This window comes from Typha angustifolia, chromosome 15 (assembly GCF_048772165.1).
Source record: "Typha angustifolia cultivar Huaian chromosome 15, ASM4877216v1, whole genome shotgun sequence".
Lineage (NCBI taxonomy): Eukaryota > Viridiplantae > Streptophyta > Magnoliopsida > Poales > Typhaceae > Typha > Typha angustifolia.
In genome coordinates, this window is record NC_133253.1 from 17,401,495 (window position 1) to 17,429,167 (window position 27,673).

Below are 27,673 nucleotides of genomic sequence, written 5' to 3' on the forward strand. Positions count from 1 at the left end.
TCAATCTGATTTCATCCGAAGGAGCTCAATTCCCGCGCTTTTATCTTAGTATGGGTGTTTGTTAATAATTGACAGGGCAATCATATTGCATCTCTCTAGGAAATATCGTTACCCTTTTCCTGAACGTGAGGAAATAAAAGTTATTTTTTGGCCATACCTACAAATAATCTATAAAGTACGCATATGCTACGCAGCATCATTGTGTGCATTAATTATGATGATTGCGAGATGAAGGGAGAGAATTTATAAGACACCACGTAATCACTTTTTGTAAATTATTTATAAGCTGGTTATAGCAGCGTTCAAAGTGATTCTTATGGCCATGCGGATGCGGTAGGTAAAGAGATGCATCAAGATCTACATGCGCATGTGCAGTAAGCTTGCGATAGGAGAGGGAGGTGAACGGTTAATCATATGTACTTGCCTTGTGTACTGGTGCATCATGAAAGAATCGTGGATTAGCTGGTCTTGCTTGTGACAGTTCACAGCATGGAACGGCTTTGTCATCTTCGATCCTTTTCCCCCAATCCCAATGGACAAATCTGAGTCAACGGTGATCCTAAAGAGCTCGTTAAATTAAATGTTGCTAAATATTTTCCCCTAAACTTATAGAACAAGTTGACTAGAGGGGATTACAAAGATTTCTGATCTTAACTGATATGACCAAAAAAAAATTCATTGACTTTTACATACACTTCTCAAATGCAGGAGCCCTGCGGTAGAAGAGAATACAACAATTTTTTTAATTTTTTGCGTGCTAGACATATAAATTACAACCGCAGGAACCACTTTATGTGTTTTTATGCCAAATCTCTGATGATTATATCCTTCTCTAGTTGCCAGAGGGAAACCTTCATCGCTGCTTGAAGAACCTGCAATGCTGCTTGTCAAGCAAATCACAGCCAATGACCTATCGTTGAACAAAAGGAACAAAGTGAAAAGAAAGATCATTCCTTTGTACTATAGTAATACCGAGTTACAACGATATTGTAACTCCCAATTAAATTGAATCTTCTCCACCAGTTGTATAAAGCCAGACATGTCTAGCTTTAAGGTAGTTTCAAGATTGAACTTGTGCTTACATGTACATGTCTATCCCAAATAACAAACATGGTAAGACAGTTGGTAAGCAAAGCTGCAATTTAATTTACTTATATCTGAAACTATTGAAATAATCAAATATTAATCAGCTGGGCAAATCTACAAAAGTAATAATACATAGAATTGCATGCATAAATGAACTTCTGCAAATAAATATCATGAAAAATAAAGGTCGAGGTGGTACCTAGGTTCAACTATTCTCTTACAGAATTTGAGCTCTTGGTGAACTAAAGAATGGCGAGCATTCGAGCAATGTAATGTTACAAATGATGGTTTGACTTCAGCTTCTGAGTCTTATTGAGTGTTCAAAATTGGCTTGCCATAGAAATGGTTATGATCTCTTGACTACTAGAACTGCGAAGTACGGGTGGTGAGTGAAATCAAGTGAAATCTTAAGAGATGGATCATGGGAGCCAACTTGATTGATAACATTTAATGCTATGCGGTTATGCTCCGCAACCTGCTCTATCTGACGGAGCTCTAGCAGTTTGTCTGGTTCGCCAGAAAAACAACCCCTGAGAGAGGTGGTGATCCTTTGAGCTTCTCTAAAATAGTTGTTTTTCACTACATTCTGCATCATAGATGCACATTAGTTAGTTTTAGTTAGTGTGAAAGAAAAATAATGAATACCCTGACAACTTAATACTCAACAGAAATGCAAGCATGGGTTATCGACTCTTTAAAGACGTAGTATGAGATGTTTTCGGCAATATGTGTTTTCTGGAGGAGATCAAAATGCTGAATAAACCTCTGCGCAGACAGCAAATGAATGTCAGTCATCAAGTGCATTGTTAAATGCAGGGAAAAATAAAATAAAACAGCACTAAATATCCAGGGACCTCTTCTTCACTATTAAAAGTGTTTGGCATTTGAAATGTATTGCATTCATTACTCAAAGCTGCTAGCGTCTGCAATAATGGAAAGCATTAAATGATGCAATGGTGTAAACAAATGACATCCAAATTTATATGATAGATATGTACCATGGCCAGTCCTTCGGAGAGACAAATATAGCATTGTAGTAATAAGCAAGAGGATGGTACCATGGCATCTCTTGAATCCTTTGCATGATCCCTTTTCTTTTTCCCTTTTCTTCGGGCTAGTACAAATATAAGTATCAGAAGGAAAGCTTGTTGAGATTTTTTTGTTTTAAAAAAAAATTCCACTGATGCTAAGGTATTTGAGAAAAATTTTTGTCAATACACCTTGGTAATCTTTCTAATGCATATCCTACATATTACAAACTTCACAAAACAGTATTCAAGGCTGAAAAGGAACCTACTAAGCATATAACAGAGGGATAACATGTCTACCTTTTCTGTAAGTCAACATTACAATTTAATGATTCAAATAAATACATAGATTGGGTTGTATGCTACATTAATACGTTCACTAATGCATAGGAAGCATCACAAAGAAAACAAAGAAATTAGTTATTATCTTAAGGATAGGAACCACAATTAAACATCAGTGTGGACATTTTCCATAGCTCCAAATTAAATATTATTGAAACAAACAAGATAACTTACGGAAATCCATGTTGGCAACCATCCTCATCTGCATAGCTTCTACGAGCTTCATAAAGACCACATACATATACCAGTAAACCATACAGTATTCACTGGGAGAATAAAGTTCCAACTCGAAACCTAATGTAAGAAACCGGGAAGCAATCCAGTAGGTTTGCTCCTGAGCCCAAATAAGGAGATGCTTGGACACTTTCATGCATACACTCTGTAAATCATTTAGTAATGTTATTTGATTGAAAACTTAGTCATAATAAAGATTCTACTATCAAAGGCTATTTTCAATCACCTCCTCAACTGAAACATCTAGCATTTCCCCAAACTCTCTTTTGAAAGCCATTTCCAACTGCAAAATGCTACCCGTCAGCGCATTCAGATCCTCTGTTATTCTGTTAAAATATATCTTTAACAGAGTGAACCAAACATAAAAGTCATGAAACACAGAAGAACCATTGCAGTATGGGCCTTGCTAGTGTTCTCTGTTGAACTGATACAACAGCAACCACACGGTATGGTACATTTCATGTATGAGTTAATTTCACTGACATGCATATGCGGGTGAAGCATCCTTGAAGCATACCTTCTCATCCTATTGAAATTATCATCTAACAGTGGTACAACAATATACCTTGCAGATATGTTATTTCTTAAAAGGACAGGACTTGGAAGACGTGGGTGATGGGGTTTAATTCCAACCTAGCCCCATGGTTGGTGGGAATTTTATTTGGCTTTAGACATACTAAACACAATTTCACTTAGATCTCCTAAACATTACTGTTTTCATATACACATTCTGAATTTTTTTTATTATCTACGTACACACTTTGAACGAAAAAAAAAAAATCAACATATATCACTTTAAACTAAGAAAAAAATAACTATCTGGACTTCTAAACCCAAAAAAAAAAAAAAAATTTGGTTTAGGGGGTCTATGGTAAAAAAGAGTATAGAAAGTGTATATAAAAAATGGTGATAGTTCAGGGAGTTTAAATATCTCTTTTACTGATTAGATTCCTCATTTCTGCATTGATATGAAATATAAAGAAAAAACAGTGTGAAGGATGCTTAAAGAAGGATGATCGTGCTAATGATGGCACGAAACCCAGCATGGGATGCGCTAGTGGCACGACCTTGTGCCAAGCCATGTCAATCAGTACGAGGGCGTGTGGAACCGGCATGACCTTGTGCCAAGCTGTGTCGGCTGAAATGGGGACATGCCAGTCCATACGAATTCTTTTACACTTTAAAAACTATTTTTGGGTGTACAAATAATAGATTTAACTCTATTTTGGCATTTTGCTAGATCTATTATTTGTAAGGGTTTTTCTATAGATCTAGCATATCTGTGCTAGATCTATAAAAAATATTTTTAAAATGTAGGAACACAGGAAAATTTTGATTTCTCTCAAATTTAAAAAAAAATCAAGATTAGTATGTCAAATTATTTCAAATTGAGTCAAAATCAGTATAGGAACATATTAGATTTACTCCATATGAGTTGATTTGAACCAAAATTTTATAATTTTGAACTAAAATTTCAGCATAATTAGATTTCTACAAATTTTTCCTAAATTATAAAAAAGATTGACATTAATATGTCAAATTCTTTCAAATCAAGTCAAATTGATATAGGAACATGTTAGATTAACTATATTCAACTGGGTTTTTGATTTTAATTAGGAAAAATTCCATTTAGACTCTCTGAACTATCATCGTTTTCTATATATACTCTCTGAACTTTTTTTTTTATCACAAAGACAGCCCGTGAACACCACAAAAAAAAAGGATTAGAGGTCTATATAGTTACTTTTTTCTTAGTTCAGAAAGTATATGCAGATATTTTTCTTAGTTCAGACCGTATATGTAGATATTTTTCTTAGTTCAAAGGAGTGCGTGGGCAATTAAAAAAATTTAGGGAGTATATTAAAAAAACGGTGATAGTTCAAGAGGTATAAGTGGTATTAATTATTGAACTGTTGTCAATTAATGAATGCATTCAGTCATATTATATGTTAAATCATATTTCTAAGTTTCTACTTGACTATTGATATATCTTTGATAAAATAGTCTATAAAGCATGTATATTTGTATAGGATAAGGGGATATAATAAATTCTTAAAAACTATGATATGGATATAGCATGGATACGACAACAAATAAATTAATAAAAAATGTTCTTAATATATTGCTACCAATAATAACATATGGTTAAAATTAATATATATCACTCTATATGAGCTCCATAGCTTATCTCATGTTCACTACTTTTGAATGTTTTGTAGGCATCTTTCTGCCATTGTAGCTGAAAAGAGGTGAACTTAAGAACTTATGGGCAAAAGGAGGACCAGATAGAGTTTGTCCCCACATTCAATCAGCACAATAGATATCTATACTTAGATAAAGCTCAAAATATATTATATTGAACCAATGTAATAATTTTACTACAGAAGGAATGATTGCTTGATTTATGAATTATGATCTCTGTGTATGTCAAAAGTTGTAGCAAACAAGTCCAGTGATAGCATATTGATCTTTGTGCATGTCAAAAATTGTAGCAAACAATTCTGGTGATAGCATATATAGAATTAATAGTGATACAGATGAAACATCTAAAACAAATTGTGATGGTAGACAAAAAGCATCTTAACACAACAATACAACACATCAATTGTAATTAAAACTATATAGGAAAGGGCATAAGTAGTAAAATGCTTTCATGTTTCTCATTCAGGGTAGGAAAATTAGGAAAGTGGTTTGTTAAGCACATGTTTATCTCATTCAAAATAGTGGAGCCCAAGCACAAAAAGAGAGTCTTAAATTCTCGAAGCAAAGTTAGAAAGAGAAAGCACTGGAGCCCAATCACAAAATGAGAGAGAGAGAGAGAGCAGACCAGTCAAGCTGTGAAGGTAAAGAGAAAGAGAGGAGCGATGGAACCCAAGCTCGTCATTGTGACAAAGGAAGATTGTTGTTTGCACGAGGAAGCTAGGGTTTTCTCCTTGTCGTTGAATGAGAGGGAAAGAGAGACATGTCAACATGAGGGATGGAAGAAGGCTTTAGTGGCATTGCAGCTCAGATTAGTTAATGACTTAATGTTAATGGGTTCACAGGTCGAAACCTATTTTTGTTGCAAACTCGACCTGCTAAATCCCAAATAACTTAAAAACACATTAGTGTCATATATCAATGTACCGGTATCGTATCCCACCAAATCGGAGCTATTAAGGAAAATTAAAATTATACTTTTTAATTCATATACTTCTTTAGCCATATCCGATATGTATCGAGGCCGTATTGGTATCCAATGCGTATCGGATATCGATACGGATGAGTAAATGGAGTATCCGTGCATAGAAAATAACCTATTTATAATATTATCTAAGGATAAAAGACCCTAATGTAAGCTTTAATATATATATTCAAACCAAAACTAAGAACTGTCATGTCGAAGACACCAAAATCATATGTAAATATCATAAAAAATTTATTCGAGGTGTGTTAAATATGTGTCAATATGTGACAATGGCACGCCCTTATACTGACCAGGGATCAACATGGTACTTGCAACTTTTTATTTAAGGTAGTAATCTTAAATGGTCATTAACTTGTAAAGGACACATATGAAAGGTTTCTTTAAGTTATGCTATTAAACACCAACATGATAAAAATAAATTAAAAAGGAAGAGGAGATGCTCCAAAGTCAAAACAACAGTTTGCATGAAAATATTGCTAGTGCAGACCTGTATGGAAATAACACTCCAATCCTGAAGAACTTTTCCAAGCTTCCGCCGTTGCCATGCAGTATTCGTACAAAGAATTTTAAGCAAATTGACCACCAGCTACACGTTGATTAGTGCATAGCAGTTCCACCAAATCAAACCAAAAATTTTAAAAAGAGAAAGTTACTAGAAGTAAATAATTTTCCAATGACGAGAATAATAATTAAACAAGCAGTGGCCCTTACTTGTCCTAGCTGTACTACAAATTCATTTGTCTGAAATTCTTTATCTGATGTAAGATCTCCTAATGTTAAAGCCCTTGAGATCACTTCATAAAAGCAATATCGTCCATAAAGCTTTCCATCTTGAACCAAGAGAAGCTGCCCATAAGTCATTATGATTCCAGTGAGGATGCAATAGGAATAATAAGCCCCAATATAGCTATCAGTTCTATCCATACTACTCAAATGATACAATTAGCGTGTGTTTTGTTGTCGGAAAGTGAGGGAAGTGAAGTGATGTTGAGAAGTAAAAGTTGCCAAGTAACTTCCTAACAAAAACCTGACTCCCTAATGTTTAGTGAGACGAAGAGTGTGAGATTTTGTTTGGTGAGAAAAGTGAAAAATAGAAGTTAGAACACCAAAACAATAATAAAAAACTTGTTAACAGCTATACCCCTCTAAAGTTCTTTATTTTTATGCATGCCCTTATAAATCTTATATTTATGTGTACATCTTTTAAAAGCCATCATTTCTTGCCTAGATACCCTTCAGTTTACTTTTTGACAGATATAAATAAAAATTTTAGTACTTAAAATGTAAAATATATAAATGCAATTGACTGAAAAGAATATGTAAAACCAAAATTAAGGTTATTTTTGACCTTTTCAATCAAATTGATGAAATTTTAACGGTTAGTTAGGTTTACTGGGTATTTAGAAAAAGTTTTAAAATATATCTATGTACAAAACCAAGGTTTTAGCAAATATTAATTATAAGGAGTAAACATGTAAATAAGAGATTTTAGAAGGGTATATATGTAGGAAAAAAACTTGAAATAAAATAATATAGGCTGTCTTATAAAGTCTTTAACAAACCTAACGGTCACATGGTTTGTATGTGACTAGAAACTAGTTGGAAAGTAGACTTCCCTTCTCCGAAGAGAAAATGGGTTTGCCCAAAAATAAGAAAGTCTAATAATTTAGGAGAAGTAAGACAAATCACTCTCCTACTCACTTCCTGCAATAAAACAATAAAATGTGAGACAACTCTTGAAACTACTCATTCAACTTTCCTTACTTCTCAACAATCAGACAAGCCTTTACAGGAAAAGAATTTGACCTTAATTCATCATAGGCTTAATTATGTCAACTGGAAAGTGGAACAATGGTGCATCAAAGCATGTAAATGAGTGTTTTCTTTATGAAAATGATTTATTGTCTATCAATAACTTCATATAACTTGTAGTAGTTTTCAAATTATAGTAAGTGAAAAATTCAAGACCCATGCAACACGCATAGAATCCTTTCAGTATCAATAGTTCAATACCAACTCTCATGAGCATAATGCATGGCATTAAGCAGCCTCTAACACGGGATGTTTGAGAATCAAATAAGAAAAAGATGCTAGAGGACCCAGTCAAATTTGAGCTGCAGGAAAGTGAAAATTGTGAAAATCATAAAACATGAAATAGGAAGAAATTCAGTTGGGACTTCCAGAGAGGAGATGGATTCGAACATTTTAAAGTCAGTGTTTAATTTGCTACTCTGACAAACTAATTGTTGGTATTTTCTGGGCAGAAAAGAAAGCTCAATGCAGGGTTCAATTTGCAAATGGTGAAAACATATGGTGTGAACCATAACATCATTAAAAGGTAGGGAGTGGAATTTCTTCTATAAATTGGGTAGCACATTTCACAGGTGTCGAAGATCAATGAATTTAAATAAATTTACATTTCATTAACCACCATTATTGTAAATTTTACATAACAGTAGTAGAACTCACAAATTCTATTATCATAATATCAAAATTCATAACCACATTCTTATTTTCTAAGTTTTGTCTTGTCAATCTAGCCACAAGAAGATTTTAGATGAAAGTCAAGGAATCTAAGAAATGGTTTGTACTTATGACTTCCTGTCTTCTTATGTTTTCTGACCAAGAAAAAGGGAATAACAGCTTATAGCATAACATATATCAACAACTTTCTTGTTACAGGCAGCAGTTTTCCGTTCTTGGATTATACTTAGATATCATGAGTGATATTGCATTAATTGAAAGCCAATCTTGTAAAAAAGATTCAAAGACACACAATAGACAGAAAAAATAGGGGTACTCTAGAAAACCAAAGGAATGTGATGGAAAGCTCTCTGGACTTTCATTGAGCATACCTGCAGATGAGATCTTGCAACCAGAGCTGGTTGTGCTTTTTGGAACTGAACCACAAAGTGAAGAACATTTTCAAGGGTTGGATAGAAAGAGAAGGCACATACAACATCTAAATCATGTAGAAGCTTCTCAAAGTATCTGACAGCCTGAAAGATAGGTTAATCAGTAGAAGTACCAGACAATCTTTTGTTATACATTTTGGTACCAGTAATGTGCTGTACTGGTATTGAAGAGTTTTAATTTGCAGTCATAGAATGTACTAAGCATGTTTTAGTTCAATTTCGAATGCTTACATCTTTCCAGCTAACAATTTTGATTGCACGTGGTGGAGTTGGATTTGACAGTCTGCTATTCAAGCTAGCATCAAAACCAACAGGTCTACAACCTGAGGCAGTTGTGCTATTTTCAGTGCTTTCTTGACAAGATACATATGACTGAGATCTAAGAAATTCCAGAGAATTATACATGTAAGCTAGCTCGGATAAGCATGAAGCCACATGTTTGCGTGCTAACTCCAGGCCTCTTCCTTGAGGCTTCCTCAGGCACATCAGAACATGGTAAAAATGCTGAAAACATTTGAAAAGGGTTAGATTGTTGATTACAAATCTAGCTAAATAAAATAAGGAACGCTAAGTATGATATGGCGAAGAACTGTAACACATCAAGATCCACAATTTCTCAACTCTCAATGGGAAAAAAACTAATCAATTTCCTTTGTCCCTTAAAAAAAAAATAGGAGATAGCATTGTCCACGGTGAAATAATCAAAGCCGAGAAGAGAAGATATGAACTAACTAGAAACTCAGTTAAAAAGAGGCCATATGATAAGGGAAAAAAAAAAGTTGTGTAACAAAATTAACTAAGGTTAAACAGAACAACAATTTAAATCAGGGATTGCAACAAAAATTTAATGCAGAACTTTGTTATCTCATTGCAACTAAATAAGTAAATAGTAGTTCAATATTTTAATTGATGAACCAATATCCACTTACAATATCATTGATCTTTAATTTGGGAACCTAAGAACATGTATTGAATAGAACCCCAAGATATATAATATACTACATGACAACATCTAAACGGGATTTCGTACCACTCTCAACTGTTATTAAAAGATTACTCCTACTTTTAAAAACAATTTGTTTTTGTCTATTTCTTCCAACATTATTCCAACAAATCATAGTCCACTGTGAGGTGTTTGTCATATCTAGTGGATTCACATAACTGAGCCGGTTGATATTGTTTTACCTATGAGCAACTCACATAGAGAGTTATCTTGATATGCACTTCCTTCAGTTTAAAGAAGAAAAGAAACAAAGTCGATATGCAAATTATCGGCTACTGTTCTGATTACATAGAAAGTTTACAGATGACCTTTACCAATGGGGTCATAGAAAGCCCATGTGGGTGCCTAAATTATCTATCTTACTTGATGCAGTTGAGAAACCACTTAGCTTTATTAGAGGTTTAATTTAATAATAATATTTCGAGCACCCTTAACTACAAAGAGCATTTAAGTCCATTTACATGACATCCTCATTTTTCCCAAGATGAAGAATTTTCTCTGTCACATCAAAAGTAATAATAACATCTATTTCAACTCATCTCTTACATATCTCAATTTTCCTCTAAAAAGAAGGATTTTTTTTCTCACCTTTTTATATCATATCAAATATAATAATGACACTAGGGGTGTCAAAATAAACGAACGGCTCGAGTTCCGTTTGGGCTTCGCTTGACTTAAGTCAAACCAAACCTAAGCTTTGTTTTGGGGTTTGAATTGAATTTCGAGCTGAGCTTAAGTTGGAACCGACTCTCTCAGGCTCGACCCAATAGGCTTGGCTCAAATATAATATTTCTTAATATATATATATATATATATAATAGTTCTTAGCTCAACTTGAATAGTTTTTGGCTCATTTTAAGGCTTATCAACTTGGACTCAATCTGGCTCAATTTAAACAATAATCTTAATTTAGCCTAGCTTAAAAATAGCCTAATTTTAGGCTTGGGCAAGGCTCGGGTTCGACACGACTTGAGTTGGGTTGAGTCGAGCCTAAATCCTAAGCTAGGCTCGAAATAATTTCAAGCCGAGCCTGAGCTGGAATCGACTCTCTTAGGCTTAGCTCATTTACACCCCTTATTTTTGCTTTCAACCAAACACTTACTTTTCCTAAACTAGTTTAAGGTACATAAAATGAGAATAAGAAACTAGTGCAGCTAATCAATTTAAATGCAACACTCATTCCAAATAAGACCTTGGGCTTTAACAACATTCCGTAAATCCAAAGTTGTATTGTTTTGTCTCTATCTAGGCTTTCAATGTCTACGACTTTAACCAAAGAGAAGCTTTTGAGGAAATTTGATAGGATATGACTAACAATAGGTCCAAGAAAAAGGATAATATAGAGTTGCTCTAATGCTCTTTGGTTTATGACCCTAAACTTGTTCAAGTGAAGTAGGATTATAGAACTTCCTGACAATTTACCATGTAGGCCACCATATAGACCCTCCTTGTGCTCAACCTCCACTAGGATCTAGCACCAGTTAGGCTATCGGAAAAGGTAGCTATCTTGTGCAACTTATGAGCTTAGCTCGTTTAGAGCTCGACTCGAGCTCTAAATGAGCGGAGCCAAGCTGAGGTTTTTTAGCTCGAAAACTTAATCGAGCAAAACCAATGGCTCTAGCTAGGCTCGAATTGGCTTGAAACATATATTATTAGATTTAGTTCTATTTATTTATCTAAAGTTATTCTAGCACAATTCATAAGAATGTCTTTATCCTTACTACATTTTTCAAGATAGTGTGTTATTTTCTAGAATAAAGTTCCACTTTAGTCTCATATCGGAAACTAACAAACTTGAAATGGCCTTTATAGATGGTCTCTTAGACTAATAAAATGTGTTCTAAATAAAATAATATTTAATATTTTAGACACAAGCCACTCAAGCCAAGACGAGCCCTATTAACCAGCTCGTCTCAAGCTCGAGTAATCTCCATTTCGAGCCAAGCCGAGCGGAGCTTAGCTCACTCGTTTACACCCCTAGCACCAGTATCTAGATTCTAGAAAATGGACAGTAGTCATTGTTATCTTTAAACTATAATAAACATTTTGACTATAAAAGAAATAGGATGCAACTTCATAAGTCTAATAACTAGAGTGCATCTGATAACAATTTTTTTCCTCACCACAGTCTAAAACAGCCTTTGTAATTGAACCTTGCAAGTAAACAATGTCAGATGCACTGGAGATAGAATTAGTTGCCTCAAGGATCTCTACTCCATTTTAATCTGCTTCAGTAATGTTATTTTAAAAAGGAGGTGATTATCATGTCAGAAAAGTCAAATCTAATAAAGATGCATCTGAATTCACTTTTTTTATGCTATTGTTTATCCACCAGAATGTATATGGATAAACATAATTATGTAGTGCATACTTAAAATGTAAAGTACATAATTTTACACTGTAATTTACTAAGTACTACTCAATAACACAATTAGGAAACATGGGTAAGACCTTACGAAAACGTAATCTGCATAAAAGAGCTCTGCAATAACCTTCTTCCTTTTCAGGATTGCTTTGAAGGGATTCCATCTCTGCACTCAGAAAATTTGCATTCTTAAATTCCATCTCCATAAAGATTCTGCAAATATTCTTATAAATTGATAAAAATTTCCATTATTAATCTACCTTGTAAAAATTTGTTGAAATACAAAACCTTGTTTGTAATTTTAGTCATTCTAGCATACTATTTTGTTTCACACTTTCAATTCTCATGTATACCTCTATTCTGTTACTTTAATATGATTTATCTAGTTCCACAGGCCTTATGAGAAGATAGTAAATTCTCCAAGATTTCACACATGGATCCACTGCGGGAATGATTTGGAAGATTCAAAACTAAAAATAGCAGGGGAAAAGTAAAAGGATGTAATATCCTGAAGGAAAATAGAGCAAATTATTTTTCAATATGTCAAGAACAGCAAAGCGCTTCACCAGATGAAAGTAACTAATGACAAAAACTAGTTGATCATACCAGACAGGGAACATCATATATTTCTTATTTGCAACTATGAGATAGTTCCATCAAACAGAAAAACGTGGAAGGATAGATTTTTCAAATAAACAGATAATGTAGGAAGAATTACTTTAATGTCATCAACAAATTAAACGTGTTAAAAAATAATTAAGATTTACTTTCATATTTATGTTTTGGTAATTAGGCATCATAGCTCATCAAAACCAACTTGAGTAAAAGGAAACAAAATTACTTTTATGTGTTTAATGATTGATATATTATCTAACATTCTATGAGAGTTGAAGGATCACTTAGTGTAACAGTAAGCTCAGGGGTTCAAATCACAAAAACAGTCTATCTAGCTATGGGTCTGAATTCTTGCCCTGACCAAATTAAGAACTGGTGGGAACCTCGTGAACTAGGGTACCATTCAAAGTAGAGCTAACAAACAGCCACATACATTAGACGCCAGTTATATTAGATCTAGCTAATGTTAAGAAAATTAGTAATGTTGTTGAGTGATTGACTACCTTCAAATGCCTTCTTCTTAGATGATTGGGCCTTACATGCACGCAATTGGCGAGAGACTGTTTCTTCAACTGAGTTTAAAATAGACAAGCACTTTTCATCATCTTGATCTTTCAAAGGCAAGCCATAAGCCATCGTAAAAAGATCATCTTCCTACAGAAACAGAAAGTGATGTAGAAATATAAAACTGGAGAATAATTAATGTGTGTTGGAAAGTACAAAAGAAAAGTTGATCTTAGCATTCAATGTGTAAAATGTGATAGAGGTACTTTTCCAGGACAAAAATAGCAAATGCTAAATAGAGAGGCCAAAGAAACAGAAGGATTAAAGGATTGAAGCTTATATCAGGGAACCAAAGCATAAGCAATTTATTCTGAGCAAGATCAATGACAATTTCTAACAAAAGATGTGGAAAATCAAACATTTCACTGTGTAAAGGTTCAAAATTTAGTATCTACCTTTTACGAAGACATTAAAGTATCTGCAAGACTACAACTATAAAAACACTCTAGTTGTAATATTATTTTGAATAAGTACATCTACTACTATGAACACACCAATTTGAAAATACATTCATGGCAATATTTTTTTTCGGGCAAATAATTAGCAGAGAAACATAAAAATAAACTTTAACCCCACCTTTTCTTTGTCTTTTCCCTATAGTTAATCCCTCTTTATGTCCGAAACAACTGCTACTATTCAAATCTGAATAAGAATAATCCTACTGTGTTTCTGGAACTGTTGAAGCTCCTTTTTGCCAAGACAAGAAGTAAGTTTCAATGCCCACTCATTGATCATTGAACAACACTACAACAGCATGGGTAAGATTGAAACCTAGATATATTCAACACTGACCTGCTTTCCTCACTTCTTTAATCCCACTACAATTTCTGAAGTGGACACTTTTGGATCTTGCTTTGGAACTTTCCTGGAGTCCTTTAACACTCTTTTGCCAATCTATTAGCATATTTAGTTTAAAACAATATACTTCAAATATATACTTCTTAGTCTTCAAACTGCAATCTTGTCCGATGAAATCAATTTAGTTTTCATATTGCCAATGTGTTCTCCAACTAAATCACTATAACTAACTGCACCAGGAAACAATTAAAATTTGATATTAGCCATATCAATGCTTAATATCAAACATTTAGATCTTGAATCAGGTAATCAAGCAATTCATATATTGCACTCCCATGATATCACTTCCATGACATTAAGTATTATTATATTTATCATATATGACCTCAATATTCTCATCTTCCAAGGAATTCATACATAATATCTCTTGAAAGAACAAAAAGAACGGCCATTTCCAGGTCAATATCGGATATATATATATACACTTCCAGAAAAACACTGTGACGCTGATTAGGACAGGAAATATGTTGCACTCAGATCTACCTCGTGGGTTCTGGCATCAGATACAACTGAAATGACAGCATTGCAGGTAGCACGAACAATTCTGCAATATGAATGTAACAAGGCATGTGACGATGTTCTTTCAATCTTCAGAAGATAGATGCATGAAAAGACAGTCTGTGCCAGCAAATGACCCTTGTGCCATGTTGCCTGTCAATATAAAATATAAACTGTTAAAATGGAAAAATTTGTAAATCAGGCAATTGTACTTAGTTCAATACTGCTGATTGTACCTCACATGCTAAAAGATGATCCATTACATCAAGACAGCGTTGAACATCGACAGTGCTATCATAACTAAGAGGAATTGGAGCAGCACCATGTTCTATGGCTTCTTCGATTGAGTGATATCCACTTCTTTCAATTCCAGAATCCATCTTTGGATCCATTATCTATGTCATAATACAACAGAAACATAATTGACCTATTACAGAGAAAGACAAAAGCAAAAGGAAAAGATGAGGTTGAGAGAGTAATAGTATTTATCTGATAGAAATTGTTATGTGCGTTGGCCAAAAGCCCAAAAATATATTAAGTGTGAGCATGACAATAACAGAGGCTAACTCATCAAGCACATAATTCAGATGAAAGCAGGGAAAAATATAAGCCCCTAGCATCACCTAATTGTAACCCAGAATTTGGAACCATATCAAAATAACCATCTGAAGGTGTCAAAGTTCAGCACAAATAGGTTAGGGAAATTAAAATAACAAGAAAACCCCACTAGACACAGAAAGACATCACTTCAAACAACATCAATCTCTCCATTGCATTGATGCTCCCATGACAAACCAAAAAAAAAAAAACATATTTGTCAGCGATGGAGAGAGAATGAAACTGTTTGCCCCTTGGCCTTGTAAGTACCAGGTCCTTTGTGGATATCTTCTTAATCCATCTGATAACAGAATCCAATCGATCCGGACAGTTGGGTAAGAAAGCAAATAACAATTCCCTTGATCATATATAGGACTCTATATTTATTAGCATGGTGTGGAAGTTTTTAGAAGTTGCCTGTCGGGGTGTCTCATCACTCTGTCGGCACAAAACTGCGTCGGCAATAGATACTTGGCACAACTTCATACCTTATATAATGGCAGGTTGAGGCAGCCTTTTTGTACCACATTGGCACCTTGCCAACATGGTATTTGCCAAGCATCACCGACTGGAGTACCCAAAACTTAAATTCGTGCTTCTCCATGATAGCTTGATGACAATTTTACACCAAAAGGTAAGATGTACGCACTGCCCGCCATGCAAATCCGCTTCTGTATACTAGTGTAATGGGTCCTACATTGAATTCAATCTTCCTGGTCTTACCTCTGGATATGTATCTTGCACATTGATCCCCATGCACAAAATTTATAAACTGCCCGGCACTCAAATTCGTGCTTCTGTCTACTAGTGTAATACCACACACAAAATTCAATATTTCTGGACTTTTCCTAAATATGCATGTAATAGCACATTGATTCCCTAACTTTACAAGGCATTTTTTCCCACCAAACTATTTTTTGTTACTTTCAGGCTGACAACCCATCCCTGAGCACCCAAACACAGGATGACCACCCATTGCTAAGGCTCACAACCACATGGCCAGTCTTCTCTATACTCTGTCAGTCTGCCTCCTTCTCCGATCATTACTCTTTTGACTCTCTCTCTCTCTTCTTTGCCTCTCACATCTACCATTTTGCAGTGCTCTCATCTCCTTTCGAGACAAATACCTTACGCATGCTGGATCGACTTACACCATTATATGGTTTGCAGATATTCTGGTAACCCTTTTTATGTTTTCTTAAGACCTATGGGGGGTTTCTCTGTCATAAGATGACTAATTGACTGGCTATTGTGCTTATGTTTAATAATTCATATCATGAGATGACAGATAAATGCCTTCTCTAATATAATATGCTGAATAGGGGTGACATTGAAGTTGATGGGGGTACTCTTAGTAACCATGTTTCACAGATGTGACAAGGCATGTGCACTGCACGTGTTGATTAGGAGCAGCACAGAATTAAACAAAACAAATGAGATGTACATCCATCAGCATAAAATCCTACTACAAGGGGAAAAAAGGAAGAAAGGAAAAAGGAAAGTATTGATACCTCCAAGGCAGACATAGCAGCAAAAAGACTGAAGTTCTCTCCATGTACAAGCTCACCATCTTGAAGATCTATAAGTATGAAAAAGGAGGGAGATGAGGAGAAAAACAAAATCATATGAGAATATAAGGCTGAAATCAAAGATAAGAAAAGTGTAGCTGTTATTACTTATTACTTGGCATACGAAGTTGGCCAATTTGTAAACTGGCTCTTCATATTCTGTTTCACAATTAAGCCATTCCTCAGGCACCATATTAGTAGAATATAAGAATCCTAGTTTGGCTAACTTGGATGGTTTTGCTTGAAGTCTATTAACAAGTGATTCTTGGAGTGGATCTTGTTAGCAGCAAGATTTATGCATTAGAAACTTGTATTCTCCCTCAATTTATATGAAAAATTACATGCTTCACTGCGTTAATGTTATCAAAAGAGTTGTTATCTTAAACACAAACTGAATCCATAGGCGCCATTTTACCAGGGCCTATATAACAAAGCTTGGCTCACTTGAATAGCATTCACTTGAGTCCATATTCGCAACAGCTTGAGTCCATATGAAAAATTACATGCTTCACTGAGTTAATGTTATCAAAAGAGTTGTTATCTTAAACACAAACTAAATCCATTGGCGCCATTTTACCAGGGCCTATATAGCGAAGCTTGGCTCACTTGAATAGCGTTCACTTGAGTCCATATTTGCAACAGCTTGGCACATCTCAGATAAAACCACTATCCTATGTTCAACATCTATATCAAAAGATTTCAACTTTAAGGCTAAACATAAAAATCTGTACTCTTTTTCATAACATGATAAGCTACGTTTTGTATTTAATAAGTAAACTTCACCTCAGTGTCTGCGTCTTAAATTAAAGGTCAAAATTACTACTCGACATCACGACAAGGTGACAAGACAAATTGTTCTCTTATTAGAGCCCCCAGAATGCAACTTCTCTTAGCTGAAGCTCGAAAAAGAAACAAGATTTCTCGGAAGCTCCTAGTACACGGAAACTAGAAGAAAACATCGAACCCGAAGATCACCGAACCGAGCTAAAACAAGAACGGAGAAACCGTACACTAACGAGGAGTTACCGTCGCAAGCAGCCTGGATGAGGTGGGAGGCATCGGCCCAGACGGAGTCGTCTCCGGTGGGTATTGAAGGTGGAGGCGAGAGGCCCCCGCTTCCCCCTCGTACGTCTTCTTCTCCTATTCCTCCTCCTCCTCGGGCGATCCCAATATTGGTCGCCATGAGAGGATTTACTTCTCTAGCTCGGTGCGGCCGATGGAGTTTAGGGTTTCTCCTCTCTATCTCTCCGCTTCCGGATTGCGGCAGCTCGGGCTTTCTCTCGCCTCGCGACGATCGATCGCGTTGCCTTTTCTTCTCTTTTTCTCTGTCAAGGGTGGGGAGACAGGGTTTTGGCACAGCAGAAGGGTGTCTTCGGGTTCTGCTCATCCGCGGAGTAGTTTTAGTTCCGACGTACCAACGGTTTCGCGGTATTTCGGGTCCGATGCAGCTCAAAATGAATCCGACTGACTACAATCTAAGCCCCAGACCCCCGTTCTATCGAAAGGATCAAGCCGGCCATCTCGACTCCTCAATTTAAAGGCTTAAAGCGATCCCTACTTTGATCAAATTGCATCGGGCTTGAATTTAATCCACATACAAGTAAAAGGGCGGCCTCTTGACTTATATCTCATTTTGAACATAATTATTACTTCGTACAAAAGAATATATATATATATATATATATATATATATATATATATATATATATTACTTCATACTAATACTAATGTGCTAGATATTCTTTTTCGTTTAAAGAAATAGGAATTTTAATGATATCTCAACTAAATCTATTTTATTAGAATTTAATTTCAAAAATATTCACACCTACCCAAAAGTCAATTAAACTGTTGATTGGTTAGCAAATTAGAACGGAATATTATGATATGAGTACATTTTGGATTAATTTTTTTATTTTGACTCTTAACTGAGAGTTTTATTATTGTTCTAGCTAGTTTTTTTTATTCATGACGTGAGTTTAATTCTATTTAATAAATCTTTATTGAAATAATGTGGGCCAATTATTGGGGAGAGTTAGCCAAGCAGTCTAATCTATAACTTATTCACATTTTTTTCATTTGTTAGTTAAGTCGTAACAAAGATGTCATCAAGTCATAATCCTAAGTGATAATTACTAATAAAGAATCAAGGATTAGGTGCATAACCTCCGCTGGTAGTCCAGCTGTCGCCACCCATAGTTTTACGCATTTGAAAGCTACTCCCTCTCCTATAATTGCAGCCAAATACTTGAGAGAAAAATAAAAGAAATCGTTGGAAAATTGTTAATAAACCCAGAAAACGTCGGCGGTCTTCCATAACTCCCTTTCCTCCCCCGCAGCAGTGACTAATTACTCCTCTAATTAAGTGCTTAATTAGATTAATTTCCAACAAACCTCTCATTAACCATCACCTTTAATTTATACTAATTAGAACACATGGCAAATGGCTACGTTTTTTTCTCTATTTACGATTGATTCCTCCCACCGACAACCACGTCATATGCATTAATATATATGTATAAATTTATACAACACTTTAGCTGTCCTAAATTTGTATCTTTCGAATTTGGGTGGTTGGTTCGCGAAAAGGACTGGGGAGGAGCATAACATTGACAAGCGATCGCCTTGAGAAAAGAGGGAGAAGAAGAAGAATAAAAGCACAGAGGAGTCGACGGCTACTGAGTATTTTTCACTCCCTGCGTCTCCGACTTTCTTTGGTTCTCTGGTGAGTATTTGGTTTCGTTTGGTTCTTGTTCTGAGTTGGGTAGTGTTTTAAAATATGACCTTTTGGATTGTTGGCTTCTTTGCCTCCGGCTTTCGTCGGTACATGAGTTTTAGTTTGTCTCAGGTGGTATTAGATTTGGTTTCTATTCAATTGTCTTGGGTAACTTTTTGAATGTTCTGCTGGATATGATGCGGATTGAGGAAGCACATGATGGTTACGTATTTCTTCACTGTTCGAGCGATTAACTGAATTTTCTTTGTGAACTATGAGAGCTATAATGACTTCCTTCTGATTGATGTAAATAGAACTGCTTTGCTTGTCTAGAAGATCTAGACTGTTACTCTCTCTCTCTCTCTCTCTCTCTCTCTCTCTCTCTCTCTGGAAATAGATCTCGGGACAATAATTTAAAAGATCTGATTTGTTCAATTGGTAGCTCATTTTAAACTCTTGAATCTTGCTTGCGACTCAATCAGATTGGATTAGATCTTGTGCTAGTAGAGGAGAATGTCGGGAGGAGGTACGCAGCAGAGCTTGAGGAAATATCTCGGGGCCATTAAAGACACAACCACTGTCGGGCTAGCTAAAGTGAATAGTGATTATAAGGTAACACGCCTTGATAGATTTTGATAGATTGAAGGGCAATTTGGTTTCATGTGTTTTAAGATGCACTGTTAAATAAGAAACCAATATAAGCTAAAGCCTTTTGTCTTTCCCATTTTCCTTTCATTAAAGATTGAGAAAATGTGGTTTGACATCTTCTTAATTAAAGTAAATACCGAAATGTTGTATGCCAGCCTATTTTAGTTGTTGGACGAAATGTTGTATGCCAGCCTATTTTAGTTGTTGGAAATGATATTTCATAGAATCTATGAACTGAAAACTGTTTTTTGTGTTACACTTTATACATGTAGATTCAATTTTTCCTAATACATAATACCAAACGACCCCTTGATGGATCTCAGTTACATGGTTTGATCTTCATACTTTTCCTTATTATCTTGATTTATTTAGATGTTGTGATTCCTTTTGGCAGGAATTGGATATTGCAGTTGTAAGGGCTACAAACCATGTTGAGCGTCCCCCAAAAGAGAAGCACGTGATAGGTTGGGTGCACCCTGTTGTAGTAGCTTACTAGAGCTTTGATCGTGGGCTATTTGTTCATTAAGTAGTACGCTTGTTTTGTTTTTGGATCGAAAATTATATTGAAGAATGTTTCAGTTTTTTTCCCAAAGAAATAACTGCATGGAAACATTGTAGGTTTATTTATCTGCTTCACAAATCTTATGATTAACCTGGTTATGATATTGATTATGACTATATGGTTTAGGACTTCAACTAAGAAATTTTGCTAAGGAATTCATAGTAGTTTGTGGAAACAAAATTTATTTATGTCTCTGGGTAATGCTATTGTTAAGTTTACATTTATTGCACCATCTGGGTTTCTCTTCACTAGTTCACTTAACTTTCTGGTAGAATATATTTATGTTAAGATATATTTTTTTGGCAGAATGTTTTAGAAAAGTAATGTCATTTCTGTATGCATAAATAGTATTTATATAATCTTTGTTTGAATATGAAATATCAAAACCACCGTTATCTAATAATTTAAGCTTTTATAGTAATTGATGAATTATCTTAACACCAAAGAGAGGTCCTGAGTTTAAATTCCATCATACCTATCTGCCATTTAAAATATGAAAAAGACCTCCACCCTTTTAAGTCAAGTCCACTTCTTGATTCCATCAAAATATTTTAAGCCCAAAAATGAGGAATAATTTTTGAATATAAATATTAAAATCATGATTCTCTAATTATTTTTAAAATAATTGGTGTGTTAACAATTGTGAAAATGATCTTTAGATATCATTTCTCAAGAGTTTCAATCACAATTTGTTCACCTATCATCCTTTCGAAGATATAGTTCATGTCTCGTTCATCCATAACGTGTCATTTGACTCAGGATGCACTTCTTTTTTTTGCAGCAATATTTCATGCTATTTCAGCTTCAAGGCCTCGTGCGGATGTTGCTTATTGCATTCATGCTCTTGCTAGACGCCTTGCAAAAACACATAACTGGGCAGTATGTCTCCAATCATGTACTTAGCAGTTAGATCTTATTGTTGTCTGACACGTAAGTCTATTGTATGCTGCTATGTATCTGCAATCATGTTCTCACTGTTATAGGTATCTAGCTGGTCTTGACAACAATGTTGCAGATCACCTGGTTTTTATCAATTTTTTAATTTGTAATAATTAAGAATTGTTGGTCCTCAATTTTGCTCATACTATTCATCATGTTCAACTATAAACCATAAAATTGTGCTAATTACTTCTAGAATTTATAGAGCCTCAGAATTTGAAATTTTCACGGAAACCATCTTAATTGTTCTGTTATCTTTTTTCTGTTACTGTTAGGAAATACCATTACACTGCTAAAAGTAAGAATACTTATTATGATGAGTGCAATTAGTTGTTTAAATTATATTTCTGATCTTTTATAGATATCTTGAGCTGGTCGTTGTTTCTTCTCTATTGGAATTATCACACAGACTTTGGATATGTTACTTCATTCTTAGTTGTTTGTTGACTCAGTGCTACTTAATCAGGTTGCACTTAAAACATTGATCGTTATACATCGTGCTCTGAGGGAAGTTGACCCAACTTTCCGTGAAGAACTGATTAATTATGGTCGCGGCAGAAGCCACATGCTCAACATGGCCCATTTTAAGGACGATTCAAGTGCAAATGGTAGTGCCTTTTATTTGAAGTATTGAAATAAAATAGCAGAAACATTTTCATGACTTTGTTTCCTGTCATTCAGCATGGGATTATTCTGCATGGGTGCGCACCTATGCTCTATTTTTAGAGGAGAGGCTTGAATGTTTTCGTGTACTCAAATATGATGTTGAGTCAGATCCTCCGGTATGTGATTTAGTACATATTTCCCCTTTTCTCCTTTATGGCTTGTAGCTCTGTAAACCTGTTATTTTGGATTCTATGGAGTAAATTTGAGTTAAAACTAAAATTCTTCTCATTATGATCTAGATATGTATCAACGAATATTAAGGAACCTCTGCTGCATGTTTCATACTTCCATTCTTCTTCTGTTAGTTTCAGTAAACAAGCACCTTGCAGGAAGAATTTGGTAGTCTGAGATCCAAAATTTGGATATGATGAAATGAGTAATTTGGGTAATGCATAATTACTTTGTAATAGATTAGCAATTATTCTCCATCTTATTCACAAAACCACTCAGCGACGTCCTTTTTAAGGATTCAGCGAAGTGCAAAGAGAATATGATAATCAGCATAGGCTAAATCAATCTCTTATTTATTAGTGAAATAAAATTGAATTTTTGTTGTATTACTTTTCACATATTCTCTTGCTAGTTGCTAACTCACCTCTGATAAGATGTCATCAAAGTGCACACCACTACTTGTACTTTCAGAACTGTAATTCAAATGGAAATTTACCTTGTTTAAGCAACTTATGATGTCTGACTGATTTTTCAAGAACTATTGTAGATGTTGTTCAAAAGAAATCATCAAAACAAAATATAAGGAAAGGTCATCTCTCAACTTTAGCTTCTTGATGTGCACAGAGAACTCGGGATGTTGACACTGTTGACTTGCTTGAACAATTGCCATCCCTACAGCAACTTATGTCTCGCTTGCTTGGTTGCCAGGTAATCCAATCTCTGCTCAATGTTGTAAGTTACATATTTAACTCTGTTTTAGTTAATACATTTTGATACATTTAACAAACACTGCCCACTTTGGAATTTGCATGCAGCCACAAGGTGCAGCGAACTATAATTTTGTAATTCACCTTGCTCTTTCTATGGTAGGGACTATATTCACATATATTAATCATTTAATTGTAATTACAGATTCCATATTCCTTGACTTTGCTTAACTTATTTTTGAAAGGTTGCTAGGGAGAGTGTTAAGATTTATAATGCCATTAGCTTTGGTACAACCAATTTGGTTGACAAGGTACTGCAATTTTTGTACTTACCAATAGAATTCTTTTGCTGCTACCAAATATTATTAATTACCTAGTCTTATGGCAGTTTTTTGAGATGCAACGTCATGATGCTATTAGGGCACTTGATATATACAGGAGAGCAGGTCAACAGGTAACTCTTTAAAGATCTCTTAGCTAATATATAATGTATATACTCATGTTTGAGCGTGAATCATGAATCAATTGACTTGACTTGTCTAGATGTGGTTGTATATGTCAGGTATAAATTATTGAAGTGATGAATTAATAGGCTAATATGTGGTGGTCAGTACAGACACACTTCAATCCCTAAATCAAGCCACCTTTCAACCTCATTACACTATGTCTAGAAATCTCAATGAGTGAATGCTCCTGAGTTGCATGGTCCTAAAATGCAATCAAGCAGGTAGAATACTCTACCTGTCAACTAATCTTGCAGCCTCTATGGCAAGTCCCTCAACATAGTGCATGACCTGATATATGAAGAAGAAGAAAATTTTCTTCCCCCATCTAGTTTGATAAATAAAAGAAAGTAAGAAACCCCTCCATGAAAAAAGAATACCAAAACATGCTCAAATATGTTGCCCTTATGCAGGAAAACCTTCTTTAATATTTTAGGATTCCAATGTCATGTGCCCCTACAAAAGAAAGAACATATTATGGAGCTTAAATAATGTGAACTTCAAGATATCTGTGCTTTTCTTTCAATGTACACTTTACATGCCCTTTGTTTTCCCTAAATTTACCTATATGTGGACAGGCAGAGAGACTTTCAGAATTTTATGAAGTATGTAAAAGCATTGATATTGGACGTGGAGAAAAGTTCATAAAAATCGACAGGGTATTTATATTCAAAGCTATTCCCTCTACCTATAACTTTTCCTTTTTGCTTTTTTGACATGGTGATGCTTATTGAAAACTTCTGGCCAACACATAGCCTGATTAATTTAATAATGATGCAGCCCCCATTATCATTTCTAACAAATATGGAGGAGTACATCAGAGAAGCTCCACGAGCTTCAGCAGTTCGCAAAGATCAGGTAAAGGAGTTATTTAAACTTTTTGTTGACATGATCATGAACAGTATGTTTTATGCTTATCAATTTACATTTTATATTTTAAGTACCGTATGCATGTTCACCTCTTCCCTATTTTTACCAAAGATGTTCTAGTGATGTCATCATATTTAAAAAGACTGACGTACTTGAATGGTCCTCGCCGAAGCCTTGGTCGCCACTTGAAGATTGAACGTACCTTTGGTGTCATTCTTTCCTGGACATGAAATGTCTGGATAATAATTTGGGTATCTAGATGTTGCTTTTAGAACTTTGGCGAGATTTCGTTTCCACGGTTTGAGAAAACTTGCATTCAGCACCATCTTGTACTTCTGTTCAGCTTTAATTATCCTTTGGACCATTATCTCCATTTGACATAGGTCATTCAATGAACTAGGTAGGATTCTTCATTTCTTCTTGTGTTTTGATCCATAACCTTTTTAAAGTCTCTCATCTCAATGTCTTGACTACTGCACCTAATTCAAGGTGTTTATCATAACATTTGTTGGTTCATCTATCTGTAGATTGTAATAATGAGCACAGCTTTCTATCTCCACTTTCATTGTCGTCATCGAACCGGGCCACCATATAAGTTCATTTTCATATCTATATTATTCATTTCTGGAGAATTCTTCGGTATTGTCTGTTTCGTCTAAACTCCAAACACTAACGGTGTCAGTCATTTCAACCAAGGGCTCAAGATACTGAATAGTTCAAGGCTTGCCCTTTTATTTTATCTTGATAATTCAAGCCTTTAGTTTATCTCGGTAGTTCAGTTCCTATAGACTTTTTCTGTGGTTGAAGTTTATTCTTTACTTTCGGCTTTTGAGTTAGGTGCCAAAATTGTGGCATAATATTCATTTGTTATGAGATTAAAAAAGTGGATCCTCTAAATGGATGGGTAATAATGTAAAATAGTCTGTTGAATGTTGCAACAAGTACACAGGAAAGTAAAATTTCAAAATGGGGGAATGCAGAACTTCAAATTCCAATTTGCCAATTGATGCTTGAACTCTAAATTATCTGTGCTTGTGCGAAATGGGTGGCATAATCTTTTTATAGGGTATAGTCACATAATTTTATGTTTCTCAATTATCCATTCATTCTATTACACATATTCTATATCTTGCTTTAAAATAAATTAAAAAGTATTGTCCGTTTTCTGGCTAAACCTGTCTATAATTAGCATAAATAAAGCAAGTTATTAAGACAAGACACTTCTAACTGGGGATTTCCCCCACTTCTGTCAAAGGTTATGAGAGAGATTTCATCCGAGTAGCTTTCAGATCTGACTACTGCTCTTTAAGAGAGTTAGTTAACGACTAAAAGTCCTGTGATGTTAAATCAATAAATCATATAAGCTCGCATTTCTCTCCATTATTATGAACTTGTGATGATGCTGAAACTTTAAAGATAAATCAACTATAGTTCTGAAATTCAGCTATCATCTTTGTTTTCTTGATTGGTCTTTTCAATTGAAATATATTTTTCCAGGCCCTAAATGGGAACAATGCAGCTCCTAAGGAAGTATTGGCCATAGAATACAAGAACGCATCTGAAGTGCAAGAAGCAGCTCCACCTTCGCCTCCACCTCCCCCTCCGGAACCAATTGAAGAAGCCTCTGCAACTGAGCAAACAGATTTGCTGGTAAACATTTGGGCCAGACAGAATGTTTCTTCTTTCTAGCTAATAACAGTTTCTTTTTACTCATACTTTTCAGTCATGCTTTGTCAGGGGCTGAGTGATCCCAGCTCAGACACGTCTGAACTAGATAATAAGAATGCTTTGGCACTTGCCATTGTTCCAGTTGGTAATTTTTTTCTCTTTCTTTATATATAGGAGTCATACTAATCTCTGTCAAATTGGAATTCTTATTCCTTACTCTCTATGGATGATTATTGCAGATAGTGTACCGACTGAAGTACCTTCTGGAGCTGTTGGTTTAGAAAATGGTACTACTGGCTGGGAATTGGCTCTTGTCACCATACCGAGCTCAAATGAAAGTGCTGTGGCTTCAAGTAAATTGGTATGATTTTTTCTGGAAACATTCACTAATTAGAAAGTTATTCCCTAAGCTGATTCCTGCTTCTGTGTGACATTCTTTTACAACAAATGTTGGGACATTTCAGAGAACAGTTTAATTTCTATCCAAGCTTCATAAAACCATATGTTCGCTATTTTTGGCAGGCGGGTGGGCTAGATAAGCTCACTTTAGACAGCTTATATGACGAAGCACACAGACGAGCAAACCAGAACACAAGCTACAATCCATGGGAGATGCCACCAGTGGCTGCTCCTTTGATGCAACCAGCAATTCAAGACCCATTCTATGCCTCAAATGCAATCTCCGCACCTCACAGCATGCAGATGGCAGCAATGGCCCAGCAACAGCAAGCTTTTATGTTGCAGCAGCAGATGATGATGATGGGCCAACAAGCTCACCAGGCCCCTGTAAATCCATTTGTCAATCCATATGCAACTGTTGGTGTCCATCCATATGGCACAGGAATGCCTCTGCATGCATCCAATACATATGCAGGACTTATCTAAACTTGCAATGTCATCGAGATGCCAACAATAGAGGATCTAGACCATATATGATATGGAACTATTATTGGCAGAAGGGCCGTATTGATCAGTGGAGGTTATTAATTCTTTTGGGGATGTATAATATGCCATGTAGGTGTATGTAGTTAGAGAATCTGCTTTAAGTTGAGGAAAACTTTTGAGAGTTGATTGTTTGTAAACATAGTTTATAATAAGAAATTCAATATTCATGTGATTCATCTGAATTGTTGATATATTTTTCTACTAATTGTTGTTAATTTTGAGGGAACATATGCCATGAAATCTTTTCTTTTTGTTGTAAATCTGGGCGTAATACTGTTAACCTGGTGCTCGTAGTACTCCAGGTTATGGCCTGGTCCAAAATTAGTTATGGCCTGGTTAAAAATTGCCACCGAGAATATTCTTAACACATGGTTGTTAAAAGTTAACTAATATATGGAAACGTCTTAAATAATATATTTTT

At 35.1% G+C, this 27,673-nt stretch overlaps 2 protein-coding genes across 6 annotated transcripts; one reads left to right on the forward strand and one right to left on the reverse strand.

The window, feature by feature from the left end:
* Positions 1-554: 554 nt before the first annotated feature.
* LOC140779481 (uncharacterized) lies at positions 555-18,241 on the reverse strand. 5 transcript variants are annotated; one of them, XR_012107347.1, is made up of 17 exons: positions 17,887-18,241; positions 16,804-16,871; positions 14,932-15,090; positions 14,681-14,848; positions 13,279-13,429; positions 12,247-12,326; positions 9,024-9,296; positions 8,733-8,876; positions 6,589-6,723; positions 6,365-6,463; positions 2,917-2,973; positions 2,631-2,835; positions 2,085-2,200; positions 1,941-2,009; positions 1,753-1,851; positions 1,286-1,672; positions 555-872 (listed from the first exon to the last, which is right to left on the reverse strand). XR_012107347.1 is itself a non-coding variant. In XM_073124557.1 (16 exons), the coding sequence occupies exons 1-16, from the start codon at positions 18,041-18,043 to the stop codon at positions 1,433-1,435; spliced, it is 2,220 nt and encodes a 739-aa protein (XP_072980658.1). In that variant the 5' UTR covers positions 18,044-18,241; the 3' UTR covers positions 917-1,432. The 5 variants fall into 5 exon arrangements, 2 of the variants coding, with proteins under 2 accessions (XP_072980658.1, XP_072980660.1); XR_012107348.1 differs by having other exon boundaries at positions 555-880; XR_012107346.1 differs by having other exon boundaries at positions 555-910.
* A 1,175-nt stretch (positions 18,242-19,416) lies between these two features.
* On the forward strand, positions 19,417-27,426 carry LOC140779482 (putative clathrin assembly protein At5g35200). Its single transcript, XM_073124560.1, has 16 exons — positions 19,417-19,582; positions 20,056-20,185; positions 20,616-20,685; positions 21,565-21,662; positions 22,189-22,330; positions 22,404-22,504; positions 23,184-23,267; positions 23,375-23,425; positions 23,512-23,577; positions 23,655-23,720; positions 24,348-24,428; positions 24,550-24,627; positions 26,137-26,289; positions 26,377-26,452; positions 26,547-26,668; positions 26,830-27,426. Exons 2-16 carry the CDS (start codon positions 20,087-20,089, stop codon positions 27,190-27,192), a joined length of 1,650 nt encoding a protein of 549 aa, XP_072980661.1. The 5' UTR covers positions 19,417-19,582; positions 20,056-20,086; the 3' UTR covers positions 27,193-27,426.
* Positions 27,427-27,673: the final 247 nt, after the last annotated feature.

What these genes read in the sequence shown, in the direction of transcription:
- LOC140779481 (XM_073124557.1), bottom strand. Translation starts at nt 18,043, where the DNA reads ATGGCGACCAATATTGGGATCGCCCGAGGAGGAGGAGGAATAGGAGAA. An exon ending in CATCCAGGCTGCTTGCGACG is followed by an intron (nt 16,872 to 17,886) that starts GTAACTCCTCGT and finishes TCATACTTATAG; the next exon opens with ATCTTCAAGATGGTGAGCTT. An exon ending in CTTTTAATAGTGAAGAAGAG is followed by an intron (nt 1,852 to 1,940) that starts GTCCCTGGATAT and finishes CTGTCTGCGCAG; the next exon opens with AGGTTTATTCAGCATTTTGA.
- LOC140779482 (XM_073124560.1), top strand. Translation starts at nt 20,087, where the DNA reads ATGTCGGGAGGAGGTACGCAGCAGAGCTTGAGGAAATATCTCGGGGCC. An exon ending in AGTTCATAAAAATCGACAGG is followed by an intron (nt 24,429 to 24,549) that starts GTATTTATATTC and finishes ATAATGATGCAG; the next exon opens with CCCCCATTATCATTTCTAAC. An exon ending in CTGTGGCTTCAAGTAAATTG is followed by an intron (nt 26,669 to 26,829) that starts GTATGATTTTTT and finishes TATTTTTGGCAG; the next exon opens with GCGGGTGGGCTAGATAAGCT.